Source organism: Haliotis asinina, chromosome 3 (genome assembly GCF_037392515.1).
Source record: "Haliotis asinina isolate JCU_RB_2024 chromosome 3, JCU_Hal_asi_v2, whole genome shotgun sequence".
Lineage (NCBI taxonomy): Eukaryota > Metazoa > Mollusca > Gastropoda > Lepetellida > Haliotidae > Haliotis > Haliotis asinina.
Window position 1 is genome coordinate 84,481,364 of NC_090282.1, and position 25,974 is coordinate 84,507,337.

A 25,974-nucleotide genomic window follows, 5' to 3' on the forward strand; every position below is an offset into this window, starting at 1 on the left:
ATGATTTGTCATGTTGAGAGTAGAGCATTGTTAAGCTGCAGTTGAAGTTAATGCAATCACAATATCATTATCATAGATTATTCTGGTGATTTGTTGTCAGGCTTAGCTGAATGCTATCGTTACTCCAACCTACATTCCTGCTGCCTTCAGCCATCATTCAGTGAGGGAATGTGACCGCTGACCCGTTGCTAGCAGCTATTCTAAACTGTTGCTGACCCTCATTGAGGAGACTTGACTATGTTTGATGGTCTATTAGTATGACCATTAGATGCATGCATGTGCTCAGGTGATTGACCTGTTGTGGTGCAGTTAATAAGATGCCAGATTGTATGACTATCAGCATGGCCCTAAAGGAGTTAGGATAGCACAGCTGGATGAGGTTCATTATGCTGATTGCACCATGGCATCTTAGCTGCACAGTTGAATTTCAACATTTTATTCTTCATGAAACCATCAAGTGTTGGGTACAGGCGTGGTGTAGTGAATGTTGTGACTCACTGCCTACTGAGGAGGAAAGAGCCATCGTTGTCAGAGATGGAGATAGGTGTTGCAACACTGAGACAGCATGATAACGTTGTCTATCAGAGATACAATTTTGATCATTGATGCAGGAAGTCTGTGAGCATACAAAGGTTGTTGATTCTTACTCATTCTTGTTGATTTCATCATGTCCAAGCTGCTGTCAAAATAGAAAATTCAATGATATAAATAATTTCATTGGCTTTGTTAAGAGAACAAGATAGGTTTGTTGACAAGAATTTTCTTAGGCTGTATATGGTCCTGTTCCAGAGAAGTTTGAAAGAATTATTTTCCATGATGCCCTGGACATGTTCAGGGTCGTACCATGGATGGACCTCAAGGTCAAAGCCACAGCCATACTATCATCATGATCATGTCTGTTACGATATGCTGTTCGTGCCAAGGAAGGCGATCCACTGCCAAGTGTGGGACAGTCTCTGTAAATTCATTGCATAATCAACATTTCATGTTAACATTTGATTAAGATGATTGCAAGTAAAAAGTGACTGGTCCTGAGGAGCGGTACATCGCCATCAACAAAATCAACCTCAAATTTCAAATTGTGTCCAACAAACTTGGCATGCTTAAAATAGCTGTGGAATTCCTTGCTTTCATCTTGAGTTTTGACATGCATCACCAGAGGATCATCCGATAAATAAATATGTGCAAAAGTACACAATAAAATTATGTCATGAAAAGCCTCCTCATTCATCAAACCCCGACCTCCTGAGTTGATTGGTATATATAAAGGATTAAGAGGGGAACGAGAGTCGGCTCTGTTATCAGACGTGATCCTTAGTATTATTATTTTGGGATATTTATATAGCGCACATATCCATTCAACTAGTGCTTCATGAAAACATGTTTGGATTTCTGACAAAGTGGTTGATGTGATGCCTAAGATTGATTTGGATCCCCTACCTGTGTCTCATGGACTGGTATGTAATCATGATATAAGGTGGTAATGTCCTATAAATACAATCATAATGCTGAAAACAGGACTTGTAAAGGTCCTGGGGTAGAATAGGCCTTCACCAGCCCATGCTTGCCATAAAAGGCGACTAAGCTTGTCCTAAAAGGTGAGTAACGGGATTGGGTGGTCACTCTCACGCTGACTAGGTTGACACATGTCATTGGTTCCCAATTGTGCAGATGACGTTCATGTTGTTGATCACTGGATTGTCTGGTCCAGACTCGATTATTTACAGACTGCCGCCATATAGCTGGAATATTGCTGAGTGCGTTGTAAAACTAAACTCACTCATTGAAAACAGACATAGGTCATAAGTAAGTTGTAAAGAATCTCCATTGATCCATTGCATGGTTATAGTATACTATTGAATGAGGTATCCTCTCTAAACAGGTTATGAATAGCATGTAACACCAGATCAGCGTACTAGCTGTGACAATAAGCTATGTGTTGTATTCAACATTGTATTGGAAATATTTCATCTTAAAGCATACATATCAACTTCACATGAACTCCCATATGTCATTCTGTTAAACATTTTGTAAGGATAATTTGACGATGATGTCATTCAGTTACTTAGAACTGATATTTACTTGAAAACAATGAGTGTTGTTCTCATAAGTGAAGCAATATGGAATTTTAGAAAGAGTTAATATCAATGTTTGAAAATATGCATTCATTTTTCTTCCATTCAATGTAAAATGCTCAGTGCATATATTGACATGTCATGCTATTATGTATGACTTTCAGCAGACAACTTTCATAATATGGTGGGTTTTCCAAATCCAAGTGATATGAGGTAGTTGATTTAAAAGTTAACTTCATTTATTTATGATGGTATAAATGTGACCTGGAAGTACTCAGAGACATTCTGACAATCTGTGCCCTGCTTTTTGCTTTCATTTTTATCCATAATAGATTGTGTTGTAATCTTGCAGTGTGTCAAAATTAACTAGATTCATGATGCATGTAGTTTTCAGTAATTTTACAGTCCCTACAATGAGAGGATGATATCACAGAAGGGAAACTTTTCTACGAAATTAAAAATTGTGAATGGCATTTTTTTTTTTTTATGTATTGGGATGTTGTATCAACATCAGTGTGAGGCTTCTACTTTTGCATTTTGTTTCGTTTTTTTCCCGAAGCTGAGAGTATGTTATGTGTGCCTGTATGTTCTGGTGAAGGAATTGTATTGCCAACTAGGCTAAATCATTTATGGACCTGTTGTTGCTGCTCCACTCTAATGCTGTACTAAACATTTTTGTATAGAAAGCTACTTATCTTCTATGTAGAGATGTGTATTGAAGCAGTTATAATGAGATTGCTGTTAATTGTTAATAACGATGGTTGACATTCAAGCTCTAATACCCTCCCATATGTAATGTCATGTGTTACTAATTGTGAAGTGTATGACTAAACAGCATGACAATCAACGCTTATCATCACACAGCAAGGTTCATGATGTCTGTCAGTCAACAGCTGACAAATCAGCATCGGTCATTGATTGGTATCTTCTCATTATCATGATGAGATGATTAGGTTTATAATGTGATCTGTAGCTTTCTTGACTAGGAAAAGACAACCAGTAAAATTGTGTCTGTAGGGGTCATATATTAATAGATATGCAAATATACAGGGTCCGGCTAGGACAGTATTCTGTGTTAACAAGTTGGTATTTCCCTTTTATCCTGGCAGCTAGTATCCTGATTGCTGGGGGCCATGTAATAAGTTGTCATAATCTAAATAATCAGCACAAGATACCCACATCAGCCTCCAATCTGGATGTGGCTGATGCTTGTATCATGTTTTGACAACTATGGAGATATATAATTTGAAACTATTTCGAATGGATATCCACAAGATGAGTTGCCTATCTGTTTGTGTGTTGGGATTTTGTGACGGAGTTTAGTTTTGCAATGTTCCAGCAGTATTACAGTAGTGGACACCAGAAATGGGATTCACACATTGTACCTATATGAAGAATCAAACCCAGGTCTTTGGCTTGACAAGCAAACACTTCAACCACTTGGCTATCCCATCGCCCCATGGAATATTGTAGGCTAAGTGTGTGTTGTTAACAATGTACAGCTGCACCACTGTCTAAAAAGTAAAACCATATTTCATTTTGAAATAATGTGCCGTCTGTAATCACTGACTGACTGAGAACTCACTGGCTATAGAATGTGTAAGAATAGTTTACATTATATGAGATATTGACTTCTGTAATTTTAAAGAATGTGCCGCTCATTAACTTCTTTTGCGTTGTTTACTATGTATGTCATTGGCGTGTTATGATCCGTAGAGTCTGTTATGGGTGGTGGGGAGGCCTGCTGATTTACTCATCACACTGTAGACTCAGGTTTGATTCCCCACGTGAGTTGACAAGGTGTGAAGCCCATTTCTGGTGTCCCCTGCTGTGATGTAGCTGGAATGTTGTTAAAAGCAGCAAAAACAAGACTCACTCACTCATCGTGGAGCCTGTGTGTATTTGGTAACATTTTGGTAAGTATTGTCTGGAACTGGAATTTCAGTTACATCATCAATCCTACTTTTGAAAGGAAAGACTGTTATCAAAGAACATTTTTGATGTTCCAGGGGATCTTTCTGTTCTTAAAGTATGCACAAAATAATGTTTATGTTATGGTAAATGACATAGTTTTGTTATCTCATATCATGATGTATCGCATTGGGTGTATTGGGTACAATGAAGTTTTCAGATTTTATCATGAAACTTTTTAAGATGTCTTCTTCTCCATGTCACTGTATAGTCAGTCATTCAATTATGTCCCATGTCTAACATTATGCTTTGTGACATGATTGAAAGAGACAGTGTTCACCAAAATTGACAGCTGATTGACAGAAATTGACATATTAACAGAGCTTCATCAAAAGGCGTGACAACAGCATCAGCAGGAAAGTTTGCCATGATAGGCAGAAAGTCATTTATTAAGGATGCTGATTACACAGAGGCATGGATAAGACTGTTTGAACAGGAAGCTTGGCGGAAGGGTTGGTAGTGGATCTGTTACTTGGCATGCTCATTCCACTATGATGGTCATTGGCTGTGATAGGGTTTCACTTCGTGAGGGTTGTGAGCTGTGATAGGGTTTCACTTTGTGAAGGTTGTGAGCTGTGATAGTGTTTCACTTTGTGAAGGTTGTGAGCTGTGACAGGGTTTCACTTTGATAAGGTTGTGGGCTGTGTCAGGGTTTCAGTTTGAGATGGTTGTGGGCTGTGACAGGGTTTCACTTTGTGAAGGTTGTGAGCTGTGATAGCGTTTCACTTTGTGAAGGTTGTGAGCTGTGACAGGGTTTCACTTTGATAAGGTTGTGGGCTGTGACAGGGTTTCAGTTTGAGGTGAAAGTTGTGGGTTGTGACAGGGTTTCACTTTGATAAGGTTGTGGGCTGTGTCAGGGTTTCAGTTTGAGATGGTTGTGGGCTGTGACAGGGTTTCAGATTGAGGTGAAAGTTGTGGGCTGTGACAGGGTTTCAGTTTGAGAAGGTTGTGGGCTGTGACAGGGTTTCAGTTGCAGGTGGTTCTGGGCTGTGACAGGGTTTCATTTTGTGCAGGGTGTGAGCTGTGACAGGGTTTTACTTTGGGAAGGTTGTAGGTTGGGACAGGGTTTAACTTTGAGAAGGTTGTGGGCTGTGAAAGGGTTTAACTTTGAGAAGGTTGTGGGTTGTGACAGGGTTTAACTTTCAGAAGGTTGTGAGCAGTGACAGGGTTTCACTCTGAGATAAAGGTTGTGTGCTTTGACAGCGTTAGTAACTTTGAGGGGAATGGTATGTTGGTGGATCTGTTGCTGCAGTTTGCAACATGATTTTCCCATGGGTCTATGAGATGTATATGAAACACATATAATGCACATTATGAATAAATTACATAGATATGTGGAGAGGGTGTTTGCAGTGATATATAAGAAATAATGGACTGTCTTGCCTCATAATCCTCTTTGCTTGTATGTTACCATGGTTACCTGTTATAACTCTGTTAATAGGCAGTGTATATAGAACAGTGATTGCACATTACTGATGGATGTATCTGTATATGTTGAAATGAATGTATGAAAGGATAAATCATGTTTGAGTTAATACAGATGAAATCTACTAACATGTGTTTTTGTTGGAAAAAGTGCAACCTTTTCACATTTTGTTGTTGAATGTGTGATGTGAAATATTGATCATCAAGTGGTGCTGCTGGCCATACCATCTGGGTTGTCCTGTGAACATATACAGGTAGAGATGGCAGAGGAATTAATGGGCCTGGTTGTCATGGTTGCAGTTCTTCTGGTATCTTGGTATTAGTTAGTTATTTTGGGCTTTCTAATGACTTTCATTTCCACTAATGTAAATATTGGTCAGTAGGTCTGTAGGTTGTAATAGTTTCATGACATGACTGATTGGATAGGAATATGCTGCATATCCATAAGGCATTACTGGGATTTTCAGGTTTTCACTGTCCATGGCTTTGAATTATTGCCATCCAAAAACGTCTTTGAAGATATTTTTCAATTTTCATATTGTCATAGAATATTGTCAGAACTTGCAGAAGTCATGAAATTGCCATGATGACCAGAATCTGTATTAACTGCGTAGCATTCTTCATGGTTTGACCAAGACTTTGCTGCTGAGACCATTCATCACTTTGTGCTATTCTCCTGCATTGCTGTGTCTATATGTTAGTGTAGACTTGTTGCTGAAATAGGTTAAAAAACATCATTCACTCACTCATTCATTCTTTATGCCATGGGATGTATCCTGCTTTTGTTATGTCCTTGAACCCATGGATTGAACTTTATGCAGGGATAATAACTGAAATAAGAAAAATAAATAGGTGTTAATGCTTTTTTATATGACTGGATTTATTATGATCTCAAAACACAATGTTATATTAATGAAATGACTTAAAAAAATTTGTAGCAAAATGGCAGTTGCATTCCAATTTGCCTGCAAGATGCACACGACTGAGAATCCTGGAGAATGTCACTGTCATGGCCAGTCAATGTATATTCAATGATCACATTGGTTTTCACAGAGGGCAAAATGTCTGCATCTTTGTCCACATCAGCTGTCCTGCATTGAATTCATACGCAGAAAAAGTACTCATGACATATTCTCAGAATGACTGGATCCAAACTGGTGACACTGAAGGTTCTCTGCTGAAGATTGATTTTATCTTCAACTTAACTTAAGGAAATTCAGAGGTTGGGTGACACCAGTGTTTGACACTTTGACAGTTGGACGACATGATGACATATGCATACAACATCTGTGTCAGTTACTTGTCTATATGAACCTATGCTTAGGTCAGACATTTCTGTTATTATGATAATGGAGCATGTAGAGGTTACCCTGTTGTCAGTCAACAGTTACAGCCTCGGAGAGAACGGTTGCCATTAATATACTAGGAAGAGGGTATCACTCAGGTGATCCAAGTCTAATTAGAAGTTCAATATTTACTTTTGACAGATAATTTTATGTTATAGGATGCTGTTTGAAATCCCATAAACCTTGAAAACACAAAGGACTACATGTATCTGTGTTTATTTCAGTTATTGTGACACGAATAAGAAGGGCAGCCAATCTCTTTACACCCTTTACAAGCCAGTATGACAGCACCCTCTCTGTGTCTGTGTGTCTGTGTGTCTGTGCATGCGTGCATGTGTGCGTGCGAGAGCAGCAGAATAACTTTGTGCTTGGTATTGTTGTGTTCAGTACACTGTTATTAATGTATTTCTGTTATGTCAAGGCAGTATGCTTCACACTCCACATGCTTCCCCCATCTGCCTTTGTATTTCTTAATTACTTATTTGGTATTGTAGTGTAAGCAAGAACAGCCATGGCAGATATGGACAGGAGTATATCTATACTTATTGTCTTATTGCTACAGAACTGTCCACATTCCAGAGTTATCAAACTAGTACATTCTCACACTAACCGACATTGCTACTATGAGTAACACTACATTGTACTCACTGCTCTCAGAGGGTTTCCTGTTATTACCATGAGGTCAGTCAGCTGGCTCACCACCCAGCCCACGTGTGCAGGTATTAAGCAATACTGTTTCCTGTGGTCACATGACATGGATAGTGGGACAGACTCAAAGGCTGACAGGTAAACCCGTTTTCCACACCTGTTGCCCATCTTGACTTGGTATTTCTAAATGTGAGATGTAGAGTAATGTCTTGTCATGCATATCAGCTCTTCTGCATCACTCAACGGAAATAGGGATGTGTCAATCAGTTAAACTGTTATGGAGAATCAGGAAGAAAATTGTAAGGGACATACTTGCTTGTAGCCTGTTACATATCTTACACATCATATCATTGCTCGTTACATTATAATGTGACTGGTTGTGTTGTACAATATATTGTGACTTGTACAGACAGACAAAAGTAACTGAGTGTTCTAATACACAGAATTGTTATATATGTTCCTAAGGTGTGGTAAATTTAAATATTTTTTTTACAAATTGAAAATGAAAAAACATACCAACCTACAAACCTACCTATCTATCTACCTACCCAACAGAGAAAGAACCATCAATGAGATAGATGTAATCAGTTGCTTTGTGGCCTTGACAACTATGTCACTGGTTTGTCTGATGTAGAGCATCTCAGAAGTGTGATCATGTCCCCTTAGTCACCGGCTTGTCTGGTCCTGCTGTTATGACATCCCATGTCCCTGTGACACAGAGACAACATTATTGGCTTTAGTGAGAACCTATTTTCCCATTCCCAGGCAATTCTGTTCCAGGTAAGCATTCCCTTTTCTTCTGCTGTTAATAATTCATAGTAAATCAATTGTTAAGTGAGCATGTTTTTCTTCTCGATGGATGAATTGACGTAAGTAGAGCTACTACCAAGATGTGCAGGTCTGCATCACGACTCTTGACAATAGTAGAGAATTCTGCAGTGAAGATGTGCGGGTCTGCATCAGGACTCTTTACAATGGTAGATAATTTTGCTGTAAAGAAGTGATTTCTTTGCAATTCAGTTTTTTTGTTGTCTGTATTTCGTGTAAGTTTTCCTGACATAGAGAGTTGTGGATATGTAATTCCCTGACACTGTTACAGATTCACAGCTTCAGGATATGAAACTTTGGACAGTCCAGATTCTCAATCTAGCAGCTTGGATGGGTTCTACCTGGACCCCTGTTATGGATAGTTTCTACCTCTGCTGTAATGTTTTATCTCAGCAACAAATGGGTTACTTACTCTGCTCGTGAGTGAGGGTTCCTACTTTTGCAGAGAACCATCTTGGATATCCTTATAAACAACTGTTTTGTTGTTCTGTATCAATTAGTGGTTAAACTACATTGGGCACCAATCGGTTGGTCCTGGCTCTGCTTCTCAACTGGGACGTAGTCGAGTTGGGGTTTCCTGTCTTGACTCAGTCTCCAATTTTTTGGTCTTACCTCTGACACTTAGGATACTCTATCCTTGCTGCCACCAGGCTGTTATTTCTACCTCTGCTAGCTGACTTGTTTGGTATTAGTTTGCCTTGGGTACTCTATCCTGACTGCCACAATCTGTTGGTCCTACCTCTGCAAGTCGACGTATGGAGTGTTATACTTGGGTACTCTATCCTGACGGAAACCAAGCTGTTGGTTCTGCCTGTGTAGAGGTACTGTACTTGGGGTACTCTAACCTGATGCTACCACCAATGGTCCTACCACTGCTAGTTGTCATATGAAGAGGTACTGTACCTAGGGTACTGTATCTTGACTCTGCCTCCAAGCTGCTGGTCCTACCTTTGCTAGTCGACCTGTGCAGTGGTACTGTACCTGGGGTACTCTGTCCTGACTGCCACGAATCTGTTGGTCCTACCATTGCTAGTCAACCTGTGGATTGGTATACTTGGGGTGCTCTGTCCTGTCTGTCACCAAGCTGTTGGTCCTACCTCTACTAGTCAACTTGTGTAGAGGTACTGTACTTTGGGTACTCTATCCTTATGCTGCCACCAATTGGTTTGTCCTACCTCTGCTAGTTGTTGAGCTGTATTGATCTGTGGTGACATACTTTGTCAAGCCGCGACAAAATGGCTGATCCAGGTATAGGTTGGCCTTGTGTGTGGAGTCGCCTCTGTGTGTCTGTGTGTGTAGAGGCTACTGCTACAAACTGATTGTGTGATGGTGTTCGGGGTGTTAGTCTCCCAATTTGTTGCTTTTGATTCGGGTAGAAATGTGTTCATAATGGATCTTCAGCTAGAGCAGGTAAGCGACTCTTGAGCATAATCCCAAATATTGAATAAATGACAGCTGGCTTCAAAACTGACATCAAAATTATGATCATTCATCATCAGTGTGATGTTTCCGACATATATATTTAATAGTCGTCTATCTTTGGTTTCTTAAGTTTAAACATCTTTCTCGTTTATATCTGGCAAAGATGGCAGTGTACTTAGGAATAATAGTTTGTGTTTTGGAAATACCTTGTTTACAACTTCAAACTGTTTTTCAGTAATGGCAATCATGTATCAAATAGTTGTGTTTCTGAGGCACTGTATTTTTATTGGACGAAACCTGATACTAATTCCCTTCTCATGTACTATCAGTGTGATCCGAGTCTGAGTGCCATTACATCAGTATCTGTAGATCCAGGGAGGGTATTTATGGTCCTTGACTGAATAGGCTATTTGCCCTGTGTTATTGGTCATCAAGCATGCTTCAAACCTTACAATGCAAATATACATGTGATGCTGAAGCTATTCAACCTGTTCTTAGCTAGGCTTCTTGACTCATGGAAATCATATGATTGGATCAGATAATTATAGCGTTGAAGTCTGAATTCTGTGGGAATTAAGTTAACTATGTATTTGATTGTATACATTTCCTAATATGAATGTATGTCATTATGGGAGTAGGATTTGCCTGATGGAGGTTTGGATAGAAAAATGAAGACATGCAAAACCAAAACTTCATTATTTTTATGGTAACCTTTATGATACTTTTTATGACATCTAGTTTTTATAATAACTTGTTTCTACAACCCCTGCAACTTTGTTCACTCCATCCATCCGTCACACTTTGTCCAGAGCATATCTCCTAAACTATTTGTGATAGCTTAAGCAAACTTGGTACACATATCAAGCGTGATCTCTAGATGTGTGTTTTGGTGGTTAGACCCAGATGTGATTTTTAGGTTTTGCTGTTTGTATGGAAACATGACTTACGATGATGTCATGTTGTCCAGAGCAGATCTTCTAATCAATACATGCTAGCTTCATCACATTTGGTAGATATATCAAGCATGATCCCTAGATGTCCCATTTGATGGTTAGACCCATATATTTTTGTGGTTTCCATGACAACAGTTTTGACACCGACTGAAACTGGTGGTTGTGCTCTTTCCTGGAGCAGAACCTTCAAACAGTTCACTATTTCTTCACCAAATTTGGTACATAGATAGGTCTGGTGGTGTACTTGTGCCTTTCGGTAGTTATGAATTTCTGAATGCTGTAACTTGGCATTTCTACAGCAACGAGTTCGACTTCAGAAGAATTTGGTGGTAGTGTTCTTTTCTGCACCAGAACAGTGAAACCTTACTATACTCTCCGTCCACTCTGACAAATTATACACAACAAAATACTGACATACTGTAATCATAACTGGGTGACATATTTATGAAAAGTATTGATGACTTTGTCTTCTTGCTTGTTTTGAAGCATGTTGACAGCTGCTACCTGATCAGCAAGATTATTTTGCCATGTGCAGCTAGATGGTGTTGTAATGTTTAGGTAGTGTTACTGCATATGGACACAGGCATCAATTAAGCATGGTTGATGCTTTGAATGGTTTGTGACAAAAACCTTTAGGACAGCTTGAATATCATTTAATGGATGTGCTTTAGAATATTTGTCCTCTGGGAATTCAGTAGCAGAACAGGTTTCCAGTACTCAATATTAATCACAAGGTGACATATTTAGGCTGACAAAGATCATATAAACAATTGTTCTCCAGAGTAGGAATTGCCTAAGTGTTGCCAAGGTATTCTGATAGCTTCTGCTGTAGGTGTTGCAATCTATTGGTATTCTGCTTTGTCAAGAGAGCTGTTCCAGCATAGACCAGTAGTGTCCAATACATGAGTTCTGATCCCAACAAGGACGAGAAAGTGGCTCATTTTGAGTGTGTTGGTTTAAAGAAACAAATGTTTATCCCTGTGTCTAGGAAGAAAAAGATAACATAAACTTTTGGCCATGTGTCTATGATACCCATACATAAGAAACTAAGTGGTTATTTCTATTTTCAAGTGGGTATCTATAGTTTTAGATACCCATTGTGTTTTTACAATGTTTATTCATTATAACAGTATAAGAGGTTAGAAAGTTATACAAATAAGACAAAATCCTCCCAACAATGCTAACTTGCAGCTATTACCTAATTCAACTTTATCCACTGTGCTGTAAGAAATAATATGTGGCTTAGTCTACACCGTCTTTGGTATGGATATGAGATGATATGACAACCATGTCTTCACTCTAACAATTAGTTTTTTATTTAAGAAACCCCAAAACTTGTTAATATCGTGTTGTTTCACTTCCATGCCAGGAAAAGCTAATGTCACAAGTTCATTTAGAATATCACCTGCAATTAATTCTGATTGTGAAACACAGTACTTGCCATTAATTAATCTAGCAGCCCTCTAATGAAGTAGTTTTCTGTTTCTAAAGCATGAAAAGGTAGATGTGGAAGCTTTCTACTTCACTTGCTCACCATTATTGATTGGTTGACGAAATGAAAGCCACTATTTGATTGGTCACTGTTTATAGTCAACGTATCAACGGGTATTCTATGCCTGTTTTTTAATTGTAAGTTTTTTAGAGGTGGAAAAACTTTACGTTTGATAGGCTTGAATTGATACAATACCTAACAGGATGTCCATCAGTTCCTTAATCACATTTTGTTCACACATGTGTCATTTGTTCTCTGAAATCATTTGGTATTCATTAGGAAACCCAGCGTTAAAATTTAATCTATTTATGATTTTTCTGAGAGCCATTACCATAACTACCGAGTTGATATGTACATTGATTGACAAAGGAACTTGTGCAAGGTTTATGGTGAATTATTGTTTAATAAAGTAACACTGCACTTAACCAATGGCATCTAAACCAACTTCTAGCTAATTTTTCATTGGAGTTACTTTGTCCATTTACATTTACTGCTGTCAGGGCTCAATTTAGTGCTTTGTTACTTGTACTGGTGTAACCCAATATTACAAGAAATATATCAAATATAAATCCAGGATTAAAAGCATAAGAATGTCAACTCATTGTGGCACCGAATGTAGACATGTGACAGCTTATGTAGACAGGGAACCAATAAAGGTCTGGGGTAGAATAGGCCTTCAGCAACCCATGCTCGCCATAAAAGGTGACTATGCTTGTTGAAAGAGGCGACTAACATGCTGACTTGGTTGACTCGTCATCGGTTGAATATTGCTAAGTGTGATGTTAAACTCACTCACTTGTAGTCAGGGAATCATCTGCGTCACTGTGTTGCTCATAATGGTTTCATGCGTCCTCACTATGGAAATATGTTTATGTGCACCGAAACCTCTGACCTTTTAACACACTACATTGCAGCTGTAATCTTGCTGGTGTAAACTAGGTGTCTGTAAACAAGGTTATTATCTTGGGTTGTACCTGGTGCAATTAGGTTAACATCTGTTAACTCTAGCCCTGACCGTGTGAAGAATCAAAACTGCTATGTGCCCAGTGACAGGCATTGCAGTTTTTGAGTTGCCAGAGTGGTTCCATGATTATTAGTTTGTAGCTAGTCTTACTTGAACTATACAAAAAATTGTCACTTTACTTATATTTTTCACCAAGTTTAATCTTTAATTTCACCAGTTTTGTAGCCAAACTGAAGATCTGAGAACAGGTTCAGAATCACAGACCACATTGAGTGTTAATAGGAAGTTTTGCTTAATATCCACATCATGATTTAGAAATCTCTAGGGTGCGGTATGATACTATAGATCTTGCAGTGTGAAGTAATGCATGACACTATCAATTGCTGCATGACATTGACATGATACTAGATGACTGTATAAACAGGTTTTATTAATCAACATCAAATGTGTACCCAAGTTTATATATCTGTGTGATGTTTTCATTTATTTTCCTTACAAGTGTAAATGTTACAAGTCGTGACATACAGATATGGTGTCTGGTGGACTCATCCTGTTGCTGGAGGTCTATCCACATTCCACATAGTTCTTCTCACTCTGTGTTATTTATCGTATCTTTCACTTGGGATGTTACAGCAGTTACAACACAAGGTAGCCATGTTGTCACTGGACTAGATCAACTAGTAGGGGACACGTTGACAGAAATGTAGCTGCAGAGTAACAGTATTTGAACCCATCAAAAAGGTGCTACTTGACATCTTTGATGCCTTCTCACTGACAAATGAAAGGACATTTCTGTGTGAATGTGACATGATGACCTGGCACAGCAGGACCACAACTATTTCCAGGGTCCAGCAGGGGGACAACTGACCCATGGCTACTGTCATGCTGTGTTTGACCCTTGCCATCAATACGTTCAAGGACATGACTGATGTGAATGGGTCAGTGACTATCAAAAAGAAATCTGACAAAGTGGGTTTACTTATATGTCTGCTTGTGACAGCCATGAAGACTATAACTGTCCAACATGGGAATGTGTCAAGTGGAGCAGTTCTTCCTTTGACAGTGTATCGTGTTTTGGGGAGGTCATTGCAATTGTACATCAGCAGTAGTGTCAAGATGTTTCAGGGGTGGATTCATGAGATGTTTGTGTATGTGCAATATTCTCTGTCAATTGAGAAAATGAAGAAATTTTTGCAAGTTGAAGTTGAATTGGCACCAGGATGTCATGTTTTATCCCTCACTGAGTGTGTGGCATGAAGTGGGAGATATAGTATTAGGCTCCATATGTTTCTACATAGAATTTGAACATTTTAAGAACTGTGGACAACATTCTTTTCATATTTGGTACCTTGGTTTATCACAGTATGAGAAAGGTCCCAGTCAGTTTTGGTGACTTTGACCTTAATTTCAGAGTCCCCTATAGTCAAGGGGACTTACCTTTTTACCCTTGTTGGCAAGAGATGTCAAAAACCGTTTACAATATTTTCTTCGTATTCGATACCAAGGTTTATCTAGGGAAGGTGCAGGTCTCAGTAGATTTTGGTGACCATACTTAATTTTCAAGGTTATAGGGACACTTTGAAGATTTCAGCATATTAAACTGCATATTAACATGTCAGGAAGTTATCTCAAGAATGGTTCACTGGATTTTACGCAGGCTGCTCTGGAATGTGTTTTGATAAGGAATTTCTCTGTTACTATTTCTGCATATTTAATACATCATGATATTAATTCATGTCAAGGTTAAAGTGAGTCTTGAAAATATTTGTGTTTCAACTACGTCAGCAAGATATCAAGAGAGGTTGACTGGTCATGTTTTTGTTGACATTTAGATCCATCTTAAACTATGACCTTCACTTTCATTACTTTTTGGGTTTAATTTGATAATTTGCGGCAGGGGATTTTGTCACCTTAGTGACAATCCTTGTTTTACAACATGTGGCTCATGACAGTAATTATACCTCCGTGCAGCCATTCAACGGCTGAAAAGGGTTCAGCAATCTTTGTGAAATGATCTGTAATTCTTCTAAATTAGTTGTTGAAAATGACGGGTGACAGCGCACATTGCTGGATTAGCCAATGCTATTTTACCTTTATGCAGAGGTCAAGTGAAAAGAAAGGATGAAGTAAGTCTTCAGTTTCTGAAATGATGGGTATATTATATTGCTGCTCCCTGATAATCCAGCATGTTATGTCTCCATTCCAGGAGATGATTTGTCAGTTTGAGATCTTCTGCCTTTTGTTTTCAAGATGTCACAAGCTTTATTGCTGTCATCACAAACTTCGGACAGCTGGTATGTCTGGAGCTGACACACAGTCCAGCACACTTTATCAGAAACCTACATTTAAATCACAGCCTTGTCCCATTTGTTTTTGAAAAGGTCATTGCTATTTACCAGTTTGTTTTACATCGCACTGCAGTTGCTGGAAATGATGACAGTGTACATATGTTTCTATTTTACATTCTGACTCTGTTGTGCAATATGATCCACTATGTAGTGCTGGGACACAATCTTTTATCTGTCATGAGATATGAGTGGGTGGGGTCAAAATGCGCCTGTTGACAAGTGGAAGTAATTATTTGTTGGAAGATGACTATGTTTTTTGTAGGTAGGCGAGATAAACTGTTTTAGGTCCCCTCATTCCTTTACTGCAAGGAGAATTGTTTTTTCAAGTAAGATAAGATATAAATAAAAGTCAATGTACAGGATGTTTTGGGCATGTTTTCAAACAGAATTATATTTAGTGGAACATTTTCCCTTCTATTAGATATTTAGTCTTTCATAGAGACCCTGAAGCAAATATATCCTAGAAAGACCATGCAGATCTAGAAAATGTGGCAACTCTAGATTCCCTTAGTGTCAGGAGAAAGTCTCAGGGCTTCATTTCATTATATATTTTTTTTAATTATGAATGTTCTTCTGTAAAATATGTTCTATTTCAGAGACTAGTTGTTAGTCTATCAGATACTGTGCCTGTCCATGTGAGATTTCACTGTCACCTGCTGTTTTACTATTATTCAAATGTTTGCATGTATAAATCAACAGAGATTGCAGATCTAAAATTAGTTTCTAGTAATTAACTGCACAGTACACCACACTCAAGAGATAGTGTAGGCAGGTATCCTTTGGGGGGCTTTGGTAGAGGTGGAATGGAGCTAGTGGTGGAGATTTCAGAACAGTACACCACACCTGGGAGTGTGTAGGCAGGTATACTTTTGGGGGCTTTGGTCGAGGTGGAATGGAGCTAGTGGTGGAGATTTTAGAACAGTACATCACACCTGAGAGTGTGTAGGCAGGTATACTGTAGGGGCTGAGGGTGGAGATTTTATCATGGTCCACCACACCTATGAAGGAGTGGAGGAGGGGAGGGGAGGCTAAGGGGGAGTTTCAGAAGAGTATAAGTATAAACCAAGGTAGCTACAGATAGATAGGTTGTGCTAGTTAAACATACATACCTGTGTTGCATGGCTCTGTATGCTCACTAGTCACTCCCATCGTATGATTTGTATTTCGCAATGTATTCTTATTGTGGAATTACTAACCTGAAATAGGACAGGTGAAAACTGTTAGGCAACTGGTGTGGAAACTGCTGTGTAAGTATATAAATAGTTCAGATGGAAACCTTTCTATTGTACAAAGTTAAGTGAGAAGTGTTGCTACATAGAACCAATTGCAATGTTCACCACTCGGGGTCTTTGCTGATATGTATTTGGTGATAGATTTTGTTGTCTTTCATCTGCATCCCAGTGTTATGTTCATGTCATTTTGTGAGTTGTTCTGAGAACCAGTTGTGAGTGTGTTGTGTAAATGTTTGGAGAAATTCAACATTTTAATGGGTGTTTTCTCTGAACTCTTCTTAGGTCATAACTTTTTATGCCTTGTTTCAGTAAGTGTAAACTTGCTCAAGTTGTATTGTGTTGAATGCTGTATTTCGGAAACCATGGTAACAGGATAATTCTTCTCCCAAAAGCAACATGCTCACCAGTAGTGTATTTTGTCATAATAATTATATAAACAATATGCTTTAGCACCTACTCAGTGCATATTACCAGGGACAGATAGACACTGATCTGCACATTGACCTGAATTTTCCATTTCCCCCACACACACTGCTTTCAGTATAAAAGAATTCAAGAGTACATATCTTTGAAATGTATTTTGTTATCATAGGTTGAAATGACCATGATACATTTTCACCCAGAGCTGTGTGAAATTTGATGAACAGAGAAAGACCGTGGAAAGTACCGATGATGTTTGCCATTTGTGAACATGTTTTAATTATTGATGTTTCCTTTCAGCTGTGCTAGAGCGGAGCTACTGACATGGTGATACAGATACCCCCTATGCGCTACTGATACAAGAAGGTAAGGCCAAGAGGGATGTCATTGTACAGTCTGTACTTGTTGTCATTGGAGATTTATGTGATATAATATGAGTTTTTGTTTTTTACTGAGCCATCATGTAAGATATTTGTATCTAAATTTTTCTACTGTCTGTTATATTTAAATTGAATAACTGAAAGGTCTCACAGAGGTATCATCTTGCCTTAGTGTAGTGATAATGTTGATAAAGTGATATTGGCATGCATTGCAATGCTATCCCTTAGTGATTGGAAAGGACAGCATGGCATCCCAATCTATGCCTGGTGTTACAAGAACCAAATGGGATTTCCCAGATGTGCGAGACAGAGTAATCTCCCTTTGAGGCCTCTTTACATGCGATCTTGCACAGTCAGTGTTGGTGATAAGACAGGAGTCATTAGATTTCTAGGTACATCAACTCCATGCCATGTTTCACTGAAAAAGAAGCATTGTGCATCATTTCTGTGATTGCTTCCACATGACATACCCACTCGTGATATACCTGAATACTGGTCAAAGTTCACAGGTCACTTATCTTCATATGTTGACTGACACATGCCATGTAAGCTGCTCATCACTTAGATATAACATACACATGGGTCTTAGGATGTGAAACTGGGTCAGAAAATACCATGTCACAATTATCAGGTCACAGACAAAGTAACACGCAATGAAAACACCTGTGTAAATAACACTTTTACAGTTAGTGACTCAAAACACCAGTCCACAAAGAAGGTGGTTGTACTTTCGAGTAAGCTCACATAATAATTGTTTCTGTGTTCGAATGAAACTGCTGAAAATGCAGGGCAAGTGAACTCAAAATATTTGGTGTGATTTTAAAAATCATATTTTTAAAAAAGTGATTGGCTTGTGAGTGAGTTGAAGAATTTTACCCTGGAAACGTTTGGAAACATTACAGCAAGCCAACAGTATGACACGCAAACGCTTTAACCTCTTGGCTACCTTCCATCCCTGAATATTACAGTGGAAACAAGTAAGCTGTAAAAGCATTCAGTAAAACAATATCAATATTAGACATGTGATGCCTGTCTGATATAGCTTGAAACAGTATGTCCCTAGTTACAGAGCCTCACCATAGCCCTCATCTTGGTGGGCGGAATCCGCCATTATGTCTGTATTGCTTTTTACACAGTGCATTCTCAAACACAAGTTAGAAATGGCTGCTTCCATCCATGACTACACCTAGCAATACGAGATATTGATCACATGTGATGGTCCAGACCATGGATACGCTAAATATTTAGATGTACGTTTCATACCTGGAGAACTTGTCAGGCTTTGTTGTCACCTGTGAGGTATCTGAATGACGCCCACATTATCTGCTGTATTTTTGATACTGCTATAGATTTTTGTATCTCTCATGCAAAACAATTTCAGATGTCCACATGTTTAGTGTGTGAATTGAATATGATACTGTTCCCTCCAAACGTAATGATTTCACTGTGACAGTTTGTTATGTTTGAGAAACAAAGGGATTCAGTTAACTTTTGCTTGAGCAAACAGTCAATAAATAAGGTAAATACAACGTGTTCATTATGTATTTTTACATGAGGTTTTACATTTTTCTGAAGTTATTCAGGATTTTTATCAGTGAAAATGTGGGTTAGAACTAGACATCATCAATCCCTATTTGTAAGAGGCCACTGACATTTGGGTGGGGGGTGTCATGCTTGGTGGCTTAGTCTAGTGACAAAGCATCATATCCCTTTTTGCAAATCAGTGGTTATGATGTTAATCATTCAGGGGTAATATAGCTGGAATACTGCTTAGTGCAGCATTAAATAACAAACCAACATAGAAATTATATTGTGTATCTCAGAATGCATTTCGAAATTTATTATGAGGTAGAATGTATGCATTTTAGCTAGGAAGTATTACAAAGTAGTTACATTTGCTTGTATTCAAGAAAATATGCAATATTTTTATGATAAATATAGTCTCTACTTTGATGAAGAGTAATCGCATTCATTAATCATATATCTTAATTTTTACACCACAAACTGGCTCTGACAACTGACAGTCCTTAGCTGCTTCAGGCCAGTGCATATACTTTATAGTTTTACAGCTTGTGTTCAAATTTGAAAATTAGCAAAGTTTTTCAATTTAAGATTTCCCCAATATTAAAATGTAAGTATGACATGAGACAAATTACATGCCAGTGGTCCATGTTGTACAATCTCTGCAGATTCCCTTCCATGTGATATTTGTTGGATCAGGGATTCTATTAACTTAACACTATTGTAATGCTACTGTTTGTGTCACGGTATAAGCTGGCCATTTCATGATCCAAACATTGATTGCATTTGGATCAACACAGCACCCTTTCTGATATTCAAAGCAATGTTTCAACTATACAAAAGACCATCATCAAGGCAGGAGAACAAGAGAACTGTGTACTACAAAAGCCAAACACTGATAGCATAGAAGGTATCCTGCATAGAAGGAAACTTTTAGTCTTTGTGCAGATGTCATATTAATGTTTGGTATCAAAATAGGCCTTTTTGTGTTGTCACAAGAGAACCAATGACACTGTACTGGCACTAGTGTGACGAAGGTCCCATTTCAACTCCTTTCTAAATCTGGTAAAGAGAAGGTTGCAAATTTAACTCTTGTAAAATGTTGACTATATTTGTTACAGATTCACCATGAATCTATGCTGGAAGAAAGAACGACCACCGGGTAAGTCCATCATCATTCATCATTCATCATTCATCATCATCATCATCATCATCATCATCATCACAAACACCATGTGCATAGGTTAAATGCTGGCCAGGGAAATTGTTTCCAGTGGGTGGGTGGATGGGTGAGTGAGGGAGTGAGTGAATTGAGTATTCATGGCGAGTAAATTGTTTCCAAGTTTGACGCAAGAGTGATCATGTTCCATGCATTTCCTAAATTGACTTCTACCATATGTTGCCGAGAGTTTTCAGGTGAACAGTTGACTTGCCTCTGCATGTGTTGGTGATGGCTCTTAAAAAACAAGGGGCTCCTATATTTTAGTTAACACATATTATCATTAATTGTAGCGATTTGTCAACAGTCGAACCCTATTTACTCGGACCCCACATATCCGGAAACCCCTCCTTCCAGACAATTTTTATGTGAAATGAAACTTACGTTCAGTAATTGTATTTGCTTAACTGGACCCTGCACTTCCGGACCTGGACGGCGAATTTTCAAACCATTCCTATAGATTTCCATTGAAAAATGATCCTGTTATCCAGACGAAAAGATCTGTGGACACATGCATGTGTATGTGTCATGTCAATAACGTTTAAAGCACAACTGAGTGATTTCATTCTTAATCTATCTGAAGGCATTTGATGTGAATTGATTAATTAGCCATCAAAACACTAGGGACACATGTCACTCAGGTTGATCATTAGGATTTGGCGGGTGTGAGAACATCTTATCGGTAATGAAAACACGTGTAGGATTACTGTTAACTACCTTGTATATAACACTTATAAATCGACCCCTACTATTTGTCACGATGCAAGTTAAAAATAGCCTACCACATGATCTAAGTCATGTGATCAGGTGTGGAAGTATACTTTCTGTAGACAGCATAAGTTCAATGCGATGTCATACGTTTTCAGGGCAAGAAATGTATCTTTCAAATTAAAAAAAGAATATGCAATTGGCAAAATAGTGACTTTTAGTCATGTATTTACGGAATTACTTACCACCTGAAGCTTCACTCACCACATGATTCTGTCCGAGACAACCTGACAACTTGTAACCTCCATGTATTATCGGTGCACTTGTATGTAATGATGATTCACCATTACTACTATTGACTATTGATTTATTGATATATGTACATAAAAAACATTTCACTTTTTGCTTTAACTTAGTTTTCATGGTTTGCTTTTTTCATCCAGTTAACTGGAGGTCTCGCTATCCGGATGAAACCAAAATGTCTGGATATATGGGGTTCGAATGTCTGCGCTCAGAAATGTACACACTGAACTCTGATTTCTGCATTGTCTTATACTTGCAGTTAAAGAAATGATTTTGTCAGACATTTGCATTAAGTAGTAAAGGACATTTCTAAAATATATTAAGAAAATCAGATGTGACAAGAGACAGTATTTCAGACTGGAGCAATTTAATGTTTTGTTTTTTCTATGACAGAAATTCTGCTCGCATGAAATGATTGCGTTTCAGTATTATGCAGATCTCTGAATGTGGCTCAGAATAGCACAAAAGTGTAAATTGATCAGTTGTAGTGTGTTGTCATAGGGTGAGAGTGTCATTGTATGTTGCTGATTTTGACAGTGTTCTAAGCTGGCTATCAAGGGGATTTACTAAAGCTAGTCTTAATTAGTTTGCAGGAAGCCAATATGATGACTCCTTGGTGTTGAAAATCACCTTACTCACTCACACCTGAATAATATGTAATCTTTGATTTTTAGAACCTACTTTCCTGGTCTACTTGTCTCTGCTTCCATGAAAGTTGTTGTTTTGTGCCTGTAAATATATTTTCTTCTTGGAAATGCTCTGAGGAAAGCTATTACACTAAACTATGAAAGTACAAGCATAAATGTCACCATTGAAATCTGAGTACTTGGTTGAGTAGGTAGATATTGTCTTTCTGCTGTCCAGTATGCTGTATTGATTTAACACTGTATGTACTGAGTTAACCTTGTATCCTATAAAATCTGCAGTCCCCACTCAATACCCTCCTCTCCTTGTTTTGTAACCAACACAGAAAACACATACAATGGGCAAAAATCAAAGCTGACACCAGTAGCAGGAGGTTAACTCATGTGACTAATGCCCATCGCACAACATGTCACTGTTCAATAAAGATAGGACTTTAACTGTAGAAGCAGGAAAAGTCCAGTGGGATTTCAATGTTACTTTACCATGGTATGGAATAAAGCTCCCCATTGATCAGAGCCCTGATGTAGTTTTTCGCACTGTAGCTTTCTAGGGGTCAGCCTTGTGGAAGCTTGATGGAGAATGTGGTGTTTGTGATGTGAAAGTGTTGTATCCCTGGGTGAGAGTGACATCACAGTTGTTTAATGAAACCATCTAGGGAATACTGCAACACTGATCTGTCATGGTGGAAGTAAGGGTTAGGTTAGAAGTGGCAGAGTGCTATTGCAGGCCTTGCTTTCAGTCCTCATCCCGACAGTTTAATCAGTTCCTGTGGCAGCTTGGTGTTGATGTACTGTAATTACAGTCCATCCTGTTCCACCAGCCATAGGATCACAGTGCTGGAAGTGGTATATATTGGGAGTGTTTTTGTACATGCTGATTGGGTCAATGACCCTTGCAATGTGCACCTTGGTGGTTCATTTGGCTCATAATGATTTTACCAAGATTGTGTCTATGATACAGAGATAAGAGATAAGAGATAAATGAGGTTTGGTTGATGTCTGTGATGCCATACACAACCATGTTATATAACATGACCCATGTCAGATATCCATTTAGTTTGTTCCAAATTACCATTCATCTTTAGTTCATTTGTATATTTCTCTCATTCAGTCATGTAATTTCATGGCATGAGGCTAGCTGTAAATATGTTACCCATGTATATGTTTGATTGGCCTGTATTTGTCACTGATAACCTCAGGACAGAGTATGGTGAGATAGGAAATAACAACAGTAATACTGTAAACTGGCAGGGTGTGACTCATTAGGTTATCCCACACTTGTGAATGGCTGGCTCAAACTGTCTCAAGCAACTTGATGGTGCATCTTGTTCCTCTCACTTGCATCTTTGCCTTGAATAGGTCTGTGTTATTTAGGATTCTGTAGAAGAGTCTGACATCTTCTAAAGGGGCAGTGGGGTAATCTGAAGTGTCCACTTGTTGACATGAAGACCTCATTAGATTCCCCATGTAGATACAACGTATGAAGCCCATTTCTGATGTTCCCCATGGTTATTTTGCGTAAATATTGCCGAAAGCAACATAAAACAATACTCAGTCTCTCATTCTAATTTACATGATGAAGGAGAAGCACGTTATAATGATTACTTTGAGTAATCATTTCCAGTGTTTTGTTTACAAGATTTATAAAATGCAGATGATGAAGCCAAGGATAAAACAGATTATGAGAAATTAAGGGAGAATGTGACAATTTATTCCATTCCTTTGGAAATGTTTCATCTGTATTGACATATAATACTTTTTCTCATATGCATGAGCATTTTCTGGTGGTGTGTTTGCAGAATGGAATATCCCCTACTTTTTTTAATGGTACAAACATGGTAAATGATTGATTTTGTTCTTTAGCAATAATTATTAGGTATTTTCACGTGCACACCTGAACGTCCCTATCAGCTAACCAGCATTACATACTGATGTCTAAGTGTCTTACAGAAAAATACCACCGAGACCAAGGAGAAACACTGCCATTGTTATAGAGAAAGCAGAATGTTATTGTCCATGTTGGCCCAGCCACCACTCTCCCACAAGCGATGTTTATAGCCAAAAAAGTAGTTCTCCTATTGATTACGTGTCTTATTCTTCTTGTAGCTGGTACCATTGCATGTGGTTTCTCTGCCTCTGGTCGACCAAATCGTCTTTGTAGCTTGAGCTGCTTTGCTTATGACATGATCAAGGGCTGTTAGATCTTTATCTTCATTATAAAGGCCTCTGTTAGCCGCATGACATGAACAAAGGTCAATGTGGTAACAGCGCCACCTTCAGTGCAGACATTGTAATAAGTTCTTATTTGACTTGCCTAACAGCCACTAGGATACGATGCTGAGCCCTTGGCAGTGCTGCTTTTAAGCTAGGTTATCCACATTTTGATGAAAACACTGGCAGCTGTTCTCTATTCTGTCTCTTGACAGCAACCTTGATCCCATGAGTATTCTTGATCCCTTGGAGTTGATGGCAAAGCTGATGTTGGTAACACTGGTGTTAGATACCTCTCCAGGAACTCTTTTTTAAGATGAAGTGAGGAAAAAACATGGACCTGTCTGGAGTATGTGATGCTTTTGTCTCTGTGTGTAATTGAACCAAGAGCTGATGATCCTTAAGAATGAAAAGTGACCATAGACGTTACTGTTTCTAGAGAATGTAGAGATGCTTACATTCCTGTACGTGATGTTAAACCTGGAGTAACCCTCTTACAACAAGACGAAATATTCTTCACTTCACTCTATTTCACTGTACTCTCTATAGTGGCTTCTAAAGGCTTTTTCACATTGTGATGCATGTCCAGTGACTGGATCGATTGCTAGGTGACATGAGGATTGTTCGACACTTGCACACCTAGAGCCATCTTGCTGTGTCCACTGGAAACTATTACTATCTCTATGTCTGACTCTGTCTGGTGGAGGATGGTTGAGATGAAGTGTTGCGGCATGACCAAAATCTTTACAGAAGGATTTGGTAAGTTATGTACAGAGTGACTGTAATGGTTGATGGTTGATTGGAGTTTGAGGGTTCATGTTAGACATATTGTTTTAAGGCTGTTTCTGCAAAAAAAATGTTGACACAAAGTTTGGGTATTTTTCATTTAGTAACAGCATATGGCATGAAATGTTTTTAGACACTTTATGCCACCATCATTACTGCTATAGAATATCAAAAGGAAATTGCATGTTATATGAAATGAAGAACATTTAATCTTATCTGACATACATACATGGAAACGGCTTGTAATGTTTGTCAGTTCAATTCATACATAGCCTCATTGTGGTAACAGACTTCATCTGACACACTACACACGCCATAGTGCATCTGGCCTGCTGTGATCTGACCCACAATAACCAGGCCATATTGCAGCCTGCATTATTTTAGGTTGTGATCATTAACTTAAAATATTGTTTATTGTGGCATTGAACAACAATCGACACAACAATCAAACAATGGTGTTAGCACCTCTTGGCAGTGAACCACAGCTTCAACATCAGTTATACAAAGTGACAGTAACATTTGTGAAGAATAACTTCTGTCATATTTTCACAATGAGCAAACCACAATCATTTCCTGCTATAAGTGAATGCATGACACTTGCTTACCTTGAGCAGCTTAGTTCCTGTGGTAAGATGGTCAGGGAATTCATTAACGAGGCTGTCTAGTGTGAAGTAGGCAGCATTTGCTTTGTTGATTCAAGAGAGTTTGGCATGTACAGGACATTACTTCCTGGAAAGTGTGAGGAGAATTGTCCTCATTCATTAGAACTGAAAGGTCTCCATAATCCAAAGACATGTGTTAGCAGGTTAGCAGCTAGTGACTGAAGTATGACTTGCCTGGGGTTAAAAAATCCCATCACCCGATGCCCGAGACAAGTCAGTTTTCATTTTGGGCAATCAAAGAATGGTATCTTACTTGTCTACTAGAGGCTACTAGATAATTTCCACCTATGGTTATAAACTGCAAATAAGCATGGATTTAATTTCATATCTGCTCAAAATGTAGCTATTATATTTCACAACGATACCAAAGTAGAGTTATGTTTCTTGGATATTTATCTCTTCCTAATAAATCGTCC

At 38.5% G+C, this 25,974-nt stretch overlaps 1 protein-coding gene across 4 annotated transcripts in view; it reads left to right on the forward strand.

Annotated features, from left to right (window-relative positions):
- Positions 1 to 25,974, forward strand: part of LOC137278637 (phospholipid-transporting ATPase ID-like) — an 81,623-nt gene that overhangs the window by 9,296 nt on the left and 46,353 nt on the right. For 2 of the 4 annotated variants that reach the window (XM_067811120.1, XM_067811123.1), the window contains exons 2-3: positions 17,425 to 17,490; positions 20,147 to 20,187. In XM_067811120.1, the coding sequence (XP_067667221.1) occupies positions 20,154 to 20,187 (34 nt within the window). In that variant the 5' untranslated portion in view covers positions 17,425 to 17,490; positions 20,147 to 20,153. Of the gene's footprint in view, positions 1 to 7,535; positions 7,604 to 9,513; positions 9,704 to 17,424; positions 17,491 to 20,146; positions 20,188 to 25,974 lie in introns of those variants that run through there. The other 2 variants (XM_067811122.1, XM_067811121.1) reach the window with 2 other exon arrangements.